The sequence below is a fragment of the Lynx canadensis genome, chromosome D2, assembly GCF_007474595.2.
Source record: "Lynx canadensis isolate LIC74 chromosome D2, mLynCan4.pri.v2, whole genome shotgun sequence".
NCBI lineage: Eukaryota > Metazoa > Chordata > Mammalia > Carnivora > Felidae > Lynx > Lynx canadensis.
Window position 1 is genome coordinate 55896995 of NC_044313.2, and position 11225 is coordinate 55908219.

The 11225-nt window shown below is 59.5% G+C and overlaps 1 protein-coding gene across 1 annotated transcript; it reads left to right on the forward strand.

Annotated features, from left to right (window-relative positions):
• The first annotated feature begins 245 nt into the window (after positions 1-245).
• TBATA (thymus, brain and testes associated) lies at positions 246-11023 on the forward strand. Its single transcript, XM_030334228.1, has 10 exons — positions 246-292; positions 1659-1894; positions 2842-2997; positions 3858-3934; positions 5088-5093; positions 5393-5569; positions 7478-7559; positions 8256-8400; positions 9875-9927; positions 10938-11023. The coding sequence occupies exons 1-10, from the start codon at positions 246-248 to the stop codon at positions 11021-11023; spliced, it is 1065 nt and encodes a 354-aa protein (XP_030190088.1).
• The last annotated feature ends 202 nt before the right edge of the window (positions 11024-11225 follow it).

Below are 11225 nucleotides of genomic sequence, written 5' to 3' on the forward strand. Positions count from 1 at the left end.
TGTTAGTCTGAACAGTCTCACAAATGGCCCCGGTTGCCCTTCTCTTGGCTGAATGTCTAGGAAGGGAATTGCTGAGCAGTACAGCATACGCAAGTATTCGGTTTTATGAGATGCTGTCCATTCCTCTCCCCCAAGGGTCTGCGCGGGTTCACAACTCCAGGAACCGCCAGTCTGTGAGAGTTCCTGTTATCCAATTTCAACGCTAGGGTTAAGTGCACCGGCCTTTATCCATTAGAAAGTCTACGATGGCTACAGAGGCGAAGACCCCGTTGGCTGAACATCCACTGATGAGGTAGGACCCCAAGCGCCTGCCCTGCTGACCAAAGGCTTGGGGGGGGGGGTGGGGCAGGGGGGGGAAGACGTGGCCTGGGGAACTCACCTGACCCAGGGGCCAAGAGACACAGTCCTTCCCTCACCCTCTGCTGCCATCCGCCAGGCCCCCCCCCACCGTGGGTTCTCAGGCCTGAGTTAGCACAGGTCCCAGACTGGGTCCCTCCCTGGGGAGGGAAAGGACACGGTGGCAGGGGGTAGAGGCACCAAGTGCAAGAATTCCTGGGGTTTTTAAGGGGTGACTCCCTCTGTCAGTTGGGGTAGGAGAGACCAAGTAACTGCACCTTTCAGAGAAGGTTTGCTTTATTTCTTTAAGTCCCAGATCCCTTAGAGGCCGATGGAGGACGGCACCGAAAACTCAGGGGCCTGGTCAGCGAAATCCTCAGAGGGTCCCGGGGCAGAGCGTCTTGCTTAGCATATCCAGAGTCCGTCTCTTCTCCAGAGGGACTCCCTTCAGCCAGGGCCACCGGGAGAAGGGAATGCAGACAGCGAGAAGGCAGGTGGTCTCACCAGGCCCCAGGCGGAGAGCAACCCCCCTTTGGATCCTTGCTGGACTGACCTCGAGCTCCTCCTCCGGAGGCAGGGCCCAGCATCGTCAGGAGAGGGAAGGGGTGCAGGGTGGAGGACAGACAACCTGAGAAGCTTGTCTCCAGCGAAGCCAAGCAAGAGCTTGACGCTTCCCCGAAGCGTTGCAACTCTGATAGCTGCCCCGTCAGCTCGGCATCTCCTGGGAGCGGCCCCCACCGCAAAGGACTTGCTGACGTGGTCTGGCCTTGTTGTTCCAGCTTTGGCCCTTGGACGCTGAGTCTGGGCCAAGTCTGCCCGGAGGGTACAGGGACGGGGTGGGGGTGGGGTGGGGGGGCGGGGGGGGGGTGTTGCCTATAGCTGGCTTCTCCTGGGCTGCCAGTAGTTGGCTTGGGGAGAGGCTCTTTGTCTGCCCCGTGCCCCTGGAGGTGTATATGATGCACCTTTGCTCCAACCCACGTATTTGGACGAGTAGGTGGGTCTATGTCCTTTTTCCGGCTTTAGAGATGGTTTCCGGGAGAAAACGGAGATCTTGGGAGATTCATCTGAGTTTTCTCAAGTAGATCCTAGCTCCTGTGAAAGCACCTTAGGAAGACAGAAGGCTCCCTGGGACTGGATTGCGCCAGTTGGGAAAGGACCCCGGGGGAGGCCTGGCTTTGGGTGCCATGCGGGTGGAAGTGAAATCCTAGAAAGCGACTTCAGCGTGTCTCCGGACTAGACTCCACATAAGCACTGAGCTCTGAGCTTGGGTGGGCACTGCAGCCAGCAGGCTCCATTAGCTTCTCCTTGACCTTCTCCTTCAGTCCAAGGGCTCAGCTGAAGCCTGAAAAGAAGTTAGGGCACAGCCCAAGGAGCCACGGGCACGGCAGACCACGGAAAGAACTGACGATCCCAGGGATCGTGGATTTCCAGCTGATCCAAGCGGCGCTGAGGACCCCCAAGCCCCAAAGCCCCGGGGCCTACCGCTTTGGCCGCCTCAGCCACCACTCCTTCTTCTCCCGGCACCACCCCCACCCACAACACGTGACCCACATCCAAGGTAGGCCTGGGGGAGGTCAGGGCCTGGCTGAAGGTGGTGGGCCAGTCTTGAGAACTGGAAAGGGAGGACACAGCCCCTGTTTCGGAGCTGAGGCCCAGAGAGGATGGAGATTTGGGTCACAGAGCTGCCTGGCCACTGGCAAGCACTTGGTCAAAGGGAAGACTGGACTTGTGGGGCAGACTTCAAGGGCAGACTGTGTAGCCCTACAGGATTTCCCTCATTGCCGATTCTGCCATTTTAAAAATCAGAGAAACGGATGAATGTTCGGCCCCGGAACTGTACTCTGTTCTCTAACACAGGCCAATTCATCCACTTAGCCATCCATTCATCAGGTATCTTATTCAGTGGGAACTCTGGGTCAGGCACTTTTTTTAGGCCCCGGGGATACAGCAGGATGAGACAGTCCCTGCCATCATGGAGCTGACTCTGACGGGGAAGGATAGGAAATAGATAGGTGTCAGAGTGTGGTAAGTGCCAAGGCTCTAGAGGGGAGGAGACCTGATTAACAGCACGGGATTTGAGCAAAGAACTAAAGCAGAGAGGGCGTGAACGATGTGGATATCGGGGGAAGAACGTCCCAGCTGGGAACAGCAAGTTCAAAGGCCCTGAGGCAGGTATCCTGGTTCTGCTGGAAGAACAGCAAGGAAGCCAGTGCAGCTGGAACAGAGTAAGGAGGGGTAGAAGGGAGATAAACCAGAAAGGAGGTGGGGGGGGGTCCAGATTGTGTGGGCCTTAGAGGTCACCCCAGTTACCATTAAACCATCTCACTGAGTCAGTGGGAGCCACTGGAAGGTTGAAGACAAAGAAGTGACAGGAGTGACTCTCTTGGCCTGCCTGATGGTGGTGTAGACCAAGGAGGTAGCAGCGGAAGAGTTAGTGGCCCTGCTCTAGAGATAATCAGAGGTAAGGCCCAGGCCCTCCTTCCCACAGCCTCTAACCCTTCACAGATTTCACCGGGAAGCCCGTCTGTGTCGTCAGAGACAAGTTCTCTCTGGCCCCCTTGCCTCAAGCCACACTCTTATCCCGCTGTCTGATGGCGATGCCCACCATCCCTGTCCCCATCGGAGACCCGCAGTCCAATCGGGACCCCTGGCTTCCTTATGGTGGGTACTTCGGCAGGTGCCTGGGAAGGAAAGGACCAGTGCTCTTAGGTCAGTGGGGTTCCGTGGGGCACCCTAGAGTTTTCCACATTTCCTCAGACAGCAGAATCTGCGTTATTCCCCGCTGCCCAGGTCCTCAGAAATGTGGCCCCTACTCAGATTTGAGGTGTTTGAGGCGTTATCACAGAGGACGGGCAGATAGTCACGTGATAGACAGCTACAGGCAGGAATGATATTGGAAGTATTGAGCAGCTTGTATGTTCAGGCACCAGTCAGTGAGAGCCATCCAGCCAGAGACGGGGCTGGAGCAAAAGCTTTCCGGAGGCCCCTGCCCTGCCCTGCCCAGTCTGACCCTTCTGGAAGGGCCAAGGGAAAGCCCGCCGGCGGGGGTGGGGGTGGGGAGAGCCCCCAAGGAGGAGGAACCAGGACAGCCCTGCAGCGCAGAGAGGCTTGGGAGGCTTCGCCAGGAACAGTCCAGTATCTGAGTGACTGGCACAGCATAGCAACTGAGCCAACCTCGGTGCCAGCCTCCGGCTCCTAAAAGAGGCAAAGCTCGATTAAACCACAGGCAGCTCGGCCCCTATAGCCAAGCATCTCCAGCACCTCCCCGGGGAAGCCACAGGCTGGGATATGAACTTCAGCCCCCTCCGGTAGCGACCGCACTCACCTACCAATGGGGGCATTGCCGCTCCTTCCCTCAAGGGCACCGCCTCCCCCTCTCCCTGTAGGACACAGGGCAGAAGGCTGGGGAGGTGAGCAGGCTCTTCCCACCCCCCACAGCCCTCCCAGTGCCGGGTGCCGCAGGGAGGGCAAAGAGGAGGACCCCAGGTATCAGCTGGCAACGTCTTGTCCCCTCGTCCCAGAGGCCTGGAAGAAGGAACTGAAGAACCTGGCTTCTCGGGTGGCCGTCTTCACCGAGAACGAGCTGAAGAGCAAAGAGGTGGGTGCGGAACACAGGAGCTGTCTGGGAAGGGGTGCGACGGGGCCGTCCCTTGGAATCCCTCCCGAGTGGATTCCACCTAATGGGGTGCAGAGACAGCGCTCACGAGGGGCGCTCTGTTGGCACGGGAGGAGGGGCTGCGCGGCACCAGCGGAAGGGGGAGGGTCCATCGTGGCTAGGTGGAGAAGTCCAAGAAGCGTTCATAACAGAGGTGGGATGTTTAGAACCCGACCGGGGAGGCATTCCTCGTGGGGGCAGGCGGCTCAAACGCTCAGAAGCTGGGAAATGCAGGACATCTTTAGAGACCGGGGCTGAGGTCCAGGGAATTGAAGTGGGCAGCCATCGGGGGGAGGGTGGGAAGGGGCCGACTTTGAATGTGGGCCAGAAGAGGCGTTTGTTCTTAGTTTCTCAACTTAGTGGAGTGTCAGATCTCCTAAGGAGCGGAGGACCACCGAAGGATTTCAAACAGGATGGGGTGGCCTCACGGGTGCTATTTGCTGGTAAGCCAGTAAAGGCAATTGGGAGGCAGCTTGAAGGTAGTTGGAATTGGACTTAGGACAGGCCTGGCCCATGGGGACAGAGTCTGGTCCTGCCCTTGTCTTTTTTTTTTTTTTTTTAATGTTTATTTATTTTGAGAGAGAGAGAGCACAACAGCGGGGAAGGAGCAGAGAGAGAGGGAGGAAGCAAATCCCAAGTAGGCTCCATACCACCAGCGCAGAGCCCAACATGGGGCACAGTCTCACGAACCATGAGATCATGACCTGAGCTGAAAGCAACCGACCGAGTCACCCAGGCACCCCCTGCCCTTGTCTTGGGCAGCAGAGTTCTCATCCCTGCTTTGCAGCTAACTCACTGCAATGCTCACTGCAACTCAGCTAAACTGTCTGGGTCTCACTTTTCCTACCTTTAAAATGGGAAGAAAGATACTACCAGTCTCAACTGGGGTTGCAGGGGTAGGAGGTCCCAGGCCTTGTACCCACAGGCCTGGCTCAGAAGGGTTTTCCCAGGGCAAAGAAAGGATGCCAAGCTCTGGGGGAAAGACCTGGGGGCAGCTGAGCTAGGAATTAAGGTAGGCGACGGGGGCCTTGGCCCAGGATACTGCTTTCAAATCTCTGATGGGCTTGGGGGGGTTGGGCAGGGAGGGTCTACCCAGGAGGAAGTATGAGGACTTTAGAGGACCACCAGGGGCTCCAGCATTCAAGAAGTTCCAGGAGGAAGAACTTTGGCTTTAACTGATGGGCTCCCGGCTGGGGAGAGGGGTCCAGAACAGGGTGGGGCTGGCCTGGTCATCCTCCCAGGTCCCTGCAACGCTGTGACGCTGGGATTCCAGGAGGTGATGGTGCCCTGGAGGTGTGACTGGGCCTCCTTCTCTTCTGCTCTGGCTTCTTCCTTGAGCCTCTCTCTCTCTCTCTCTCTCTGTCTCTCACTGCCTGGAGTCTCTAGCTACTTTGCTCCCAGCAGAAGGAGGAGCCTCCACGGGAGCAGGGAGCAAAATACTCAGCTGAGACCGGCAGGCTCATCCCCACTGGCACCAGAGCCATTGGCCACCGTCACTCCCGCCAGGACCCACGGATTTATCCCTCTGGTAAAGATGGAAGAGTCCAGACCTTCAAGCTGCCGGATCAGGAGCTGCTGGTGAGGCCCTGGGAAGGCTGGGGGCCACAGGCCCAACCGAGGCCTCGTCTTGAGGGCTGAGAACGTGGTGGTTGCTGCTCCCAGGCTCCCAGTAATCCCAACAAGGTGCTTACAAACTGCTTTCGAGTGCGGCCTCTCCCAGGGACGCTTGTACCCGAGGCTGTGAGACCTGGGAGTCGGGAGCCTGGATCCAATCCCCTGCCGCCTCCAGGTTTCTGTGTGAGCCTTCCCCACCCCCCCTCTTTGGAGGCCTTTCCCCTCGGGGCTTTAGTGCCAGGATCTACCCAAGCTGGGAGCAGGAACACGTCTCGAGGGGCTGCTCCAGCCGTGGCACTGGATGAGTTCAGGGAGGGAGTGACACGCGTGGAGAGCAGGGTCCTGCCGGCCGTGTCCCCAGCCCACGCCCTGGCGTGCTGCAGCCTGCAGGCTGCAAGGCCAGGCCCAGCCCGGTCCCCGCACACTCTGGGGGGTTTGGTCTGTACCACATGAAGCAGAAACCCACCTCCTCCGCGTGCAAGTTTCCCATCGAGGCCTAGCATGAGTCCGTGACTGATTCCGCTGGGCTGAGGCGACTTGAGGGTCCCCTGTGACAACGCATACGTATTCTCCAGGAAAGGTTAGACACTGAGCCAGCATCTCGACACCCTCCCCGTGATCAGCACTTCCGAGCACGCGGTCCCTTTGGAGACTTACAACAGTCCCGTGAAGTGGATAGAGCAGACAGGGCCCAGGATCCCCGTTCCACGGATAGGGAGGCTAGCTAAGGCCCTGCCAGGTGACATTCTGTGGCCCAGGTCCCCAGAGAGGGAGCAGCATAGCTGGGACTAGAGCAGTACTTTCTCCACCATAGGGCGGCCTCATCTTGCCTGGAATTAGGTTCTCAGGTCCTGTGGGGAGGGGGCACAGGGCAGGTAAGTTGGATGCGGAGAACGGAGAAGGGCCCAGGGGCACACCCAGGGTGGGGGTCACGACAGCAGGCGGGTATCTGGGGATAAGGGGGCACCCTAGCAGGCATAGGCCTGGGAAGAGCCTTGGCCTAGTTCCCACTCTGCCAAGAATGAGGCCGACCTGCTGGGGACTGACGGGGCCCCTTCAGGTCATGGGAAGACTGACCGCCAAGCACTAAGGGGACCCCACTTTCCCAGGACTGCAGGGGCTCCGCCTCCCACCGCAGGCCCCAACTCCGGCCGACCATAGGCACAGCCGCCCCCTTAGCCCATCTGACACAGAGCTGGATCTTCCCCCAATGACCCGTGCCTGCAGAACACGGGGGAAAGAGGGCCCCGAAGTGGCAAAGGTGTCAGAGGCTGAGGAACCGGCTGACAGCGAAGTGTGCACGCTGCTCGGCGGGACGGAGCCCCACGCTGGGCGATCTGCGGCATCAGCCAGCCCTGGCCCTCAGCCCGCCCATTGGGATCACCCCACCTCTTTGCTGGCATCTCCAGACCCTGGGAACTCCAGGGCGGGGAGGCCTGTGTGGTCCCTGAAACCCCCACACCAAGGATTCGGTGCGTCTCCGAGGAGCTGACTGGCCAGCTCTGCCTTTGCCTCCCCAGTGAGGGACTTTGGGGATAAAATCAGCCCACGCAGGCTTCACAAATGAGGGGCCCACGTACCTGATTCAGAGGCTGCGTTCTGCCACACTCTCCCTGCTAGGTGTCCTTTCAAGGCCTCAGATTCCTCATCTGGCCAGTGAGGAGGTTAGGAATCTCCCTCCAGGACTGGCGGGAGAGAAAGCACTCCATAAAGTGTGAAGTCACAAGGAAGGGGACCATTGGGGGGGCAGGGTCCATCGCGGGGACCATTTTAGCCAAGCATGTGGCTGTGGGAGCGGGAGGGGGGTCTGTGCTGCTGGCTGGCACGTGCCATCCGGGCACCCTGACCCAAGGCCTGTTCTCCTGCCCACAGATCCTGGAGCTCCTCTGCCAAATCCTGCAGACAGACTCCTTGAGCGCTATCCAGTTCTGGCTACTATACGCTCCCCCGAAGGGTGAGGACGCAGCCCGTGCCCACGCCTTTCTCGAAGTGGAGGGCCTTGTGCTCTGCTTCTGCAGGACTTGGGTGTCATTCGGCTCCCGCCCAGGGCCTTCCGCCGGGCCCCCTCTCCTTTTCTGGAGCCCCAAACTAACCTTTCCCAGCTGCACCACGCCCCTGCACCCTCCTCCTCCGTCCTCAGCGGGCCTGCTTCTCGGAGGCGCCTCTGCGCTGACCACTGGCCATGGCACCTGGGAGGGAGAGGTCCAAAGGTGTACTCAGCAGACACACCCCCTCACCCACCGCCGTGGGGCACACGACGCACACACAGACGCAACACGTGCACATAAGCACACAGGCGCATGCGCGCGCACACTGGGACACGCGCCTGAAGGTGTATCCGAGCAGGGGTCTAGCAGAGAGAGAGCGGAGGCGGGGCGGGGGAGGGGCAGAAGGCAGGGGAGGAGGCAGGACCGGTGGGCTGGTGGGCGGGCCAGAGGGGGCCGAGAACAAGGTGTACACAAATGAGAGAGTAGTGACAGAAAAGGGCGGGGGGGGGGGGCGCGTGCCCACAGGGGCCACGACAGAAGAGGGAGCTGGAGGCAGAAAGCTGCCTGGACCAGGCTGGGCAGGAGAGCTGCCCGTCCCTTGTGGGGACAAGGACAGGGTGGGTGTAGCCACTGAGGACTGCGCCCCCTGGCTGTGCTTGCAGAGAAAGATTTGGCCCTGGGGCTCCTGCAGACAGCGGTGGCGCAGCTCCTTCCTCAGCCCCTAGACTCCATCCCAGTAGAAAAACTTCTGGATCAGCTCCAGGAAGGCCAAGAGCCATCTCAAGAGAGGAAACAGCCACCCTGCAGGTGAGCTTTGCACCCCTCCCCGCAGTTCCCAGAACCGTTCCCTCGCATTCAGCCTCCTGTCCTCCCAGGTGAGGCCAAGGGTGGTCCAGAAAAGGCATCCTGGCGCTGGCCACCGCCTGGGCTGCGGGAGCCGATGCTGGGGGAGCGGGAGCGCGCCCGGGCCCTTCCCCAGGGACCCTCCAGTCCAGCCGGTGCTGCATGAAGGCCCCTCTGCCAGACCGGACCTTGGCGGCTGGCTGTGGGGGATGCCCAAGGGGTGACCTGTGTCAGCTATAAACAAGACAGGGCTGGAGAAGCCGCATCTACCCCTCCAGACGCTCTTGGTCTTTGAGAAGACAAGTAGAGGAGGAAAGTTAACACAGGCAAGCAGAAATACCTTAATGCCAGGGTTAAGCGCCTTGGATGGCTGGAGGAGAGGGGGAAAGGGAAGCCCTCACGAAGCAGGTGAGGAGGGCCTGGGTGTCAGCAACGAACTAGCAATAGCGGGTGCCCACCGTGCCTGCCTGGCACGTCCAGACAGACAGTTTACACGTTTGTGGTCCATACAACCGCCTGCATTTTACAGATGAGACACCTAAGGCTCGGTAACAGTTGATTCGGCCTTGTGCTGGTCTAGCTTCTGAGCCCAGCCGCACGCAGATTTGCCGGAGACCTTGTAAAAAATGAGAATACCTAGGGATTCCAACACAGCAGGTTGAGGACAAACCAGGGGATGTGTGATTTTGACAATCTCCGGAGCTTTTCTGATAGAGCTTGGGGAACACTACTGGGGTAGGGAGGATTTGCAGGAGCAGATGAGAGCATGGGGGCAGTCAGGAAGGGAAGGCAGGAACGTGCTCGCTCCAGGGGACACGTGTGGGGTGGCTGCAGCATGGGCAGGGGGGAAGGAGGCAGGTGTTCGTGCTCATTAACCAGAAGGCCTGGGTTCTTGCTCTGGCCCGGAACGGGGTGCTCTTTTCCACTTTGAGAGACCAGGGGAGGCACAGAAGGAAGGCAGTCTTCACTATGACCTGGGGCAAGCCACCGCCCATCTGGTGGCCTCCGTTTCGGGTCTCAAAACCCCTCTCTCAGACCCCTAGGGAAGAAAATTACACTGGGCGCGTAAAAAGGTTTGCTTTGGTGCAAAGCTGAAGTCCTCTATCAGGGCAGCAGAAATTCTGTTTTCTCCACTCACGGGGGAAGGCTTCCTCTCTGCGAGGAAGCAGGGACCAAGCGAGGGCTGGGGTGGGCTGGTGCGGGGGCCTCTCTTACCGCTCCTGGGGCAGAAGGGCCTTGGCTCCTTGGGGCCACAGCAGGCAATGGAGTCACGGTTGTCTGTCGGGGTCCCGCTTGGGTGGTGCCATCCAGGGACAGATACTTTGGGGCTTTCCAGGAGGGGGGGCTCTTGCATCTCCCTGGAGCACTTCCCTGCCTCCACTCTGCAGCAGAGGGCTCAGGCCTCCCCTTCCCAGATTTGTCTTTGTGTCGGTTATAGCCAATCCTTGAAGAAGACGAAGACACCGCCTCTACCCAAAGGCGACAAACCGGGTAAGATTCCAGCAGCGGATCATCCTGGGGGCTCCTCGAGGCCCACCCTGGCTGTACTCCTCGGGTGGGGGGGGGGTCAAGGACCCCAGAGATGAGTCCCTGTCCTAGGGAAGCTGCCCATTCCATCCATTCATCTATTCACTCATTCATTTGAGAGAGGCTTGCTTAGCGGCTGTGAGCGGGGCTCTGGGGAAGATTCCAGACAAGTTCCTGCTGCTATAGAGCCTCTAGCCCCGTGAGGAGGAGTGCAGACAACAAATAAAAACACCTGAGGGGAAGGTGCCAGAGGAAAATAAAAGCAGGGTAAAATGAGGGACAGTAAGAAGGACTGGCAGGGTTGGGGGAGGGCTCCTTGGGCTGAACGACAGGCAGGATCCAGCCCTGTCCAGGTCTGGGGAGAGCCCAGAAGTAGGGCCCTCACCTGCCCGGTGTGTGCATGAGAGCACGAGCAGGCATAAGCAGGCCAGGGTGGCCGGGGCCTTGTGGGGCAGGACAGTAGTAAGAAGGGAAATGGGCCAGGTGGGCAGGGCCGGCCCATGGTCTCATGCAGAGGGCATAGGCGTGCACTGGAGGGTTAGATGCGGGGCATGGGGGACCCCTCTGTCTGCTGAGTAGAAAATGGACTGTTGGGGGCAGGCGGGGATGAGGGGAGACCGGGGAGGAGGCTGCTACATGGTTCTGGTGCCTTAGGCCAGGGCAGGGGGAGAGAAGAGGACAGATACCCAGCATGTACACGATTCTCCCTCACTAGACTGTAAGGGGTCCCAAGGCCCGACTGAGTGTTTGGCACAGAGTAGGCACTCCTTGGGTATTTGTTCCCTGGGTGTAGACAGAAGAGGCAGTGGTGAAGCTCAGGGAGGGGAGTCGGCCCCTCCCGAGTCACCAGCGGAGCCCAGAGCAGAAGCGGGGCTTGACCCACATCTTGGTCCACCTGGGTCTCCCGAGCAGCTCCCAAGTTGGGGCCTGTCCCCTCCCTGTCCTCTCCTGACCGATGTCTTCCCTGCTCCCAGAGTATGTCGGGAAAGCCCAAGTCCTCCGAATGCATTCAAGCCAGAACGCAGCAGAGAAACCGTCAAAGCCAGAGGCAGAATGCTGAGGAGTCCGAGCCACTTTGCCCGCCCTGCTCAAGAGCAGCCCCCAGGTTCAAGGTTGTTCCCAGCCCTACGGCCTCAACAGCAACCCCGACTTTCCTATCACAGGGAGCCTATTAAAAACCTGCCTTCCCTTTAAGAGGACAATTCCATGCCTACTCTCGGTAGTAGGTCTGTGCCCCACTCCCTTGAAGAACGCCCAAGTGG

Excerpts from the sequence above, each read along its gene's own strand:
- TBATA (XM_030334228.1), top strand. The coding sequence starts at position 246 with ATGGCTACAGAGGCGAAGACCCCGTTGGCTGAACATCCACTGATGAG. Across the intron at positions 2,998-3,857 it reads GGACCCCTGGCTTCCTTATG|AGGCCTGGAAGAAGGAACTG; the intron begins GTGGGTACTTCG and ends CCCTCGTCCCAG. Across the intron at positions 9,928-10,937 it reads ACCCAAAGGCGACAAACCGG|AGTATGTCGGGAAAGCCCAA; the intron begins GTAAGATTCCAG and ends CCCTGCTCCCAG.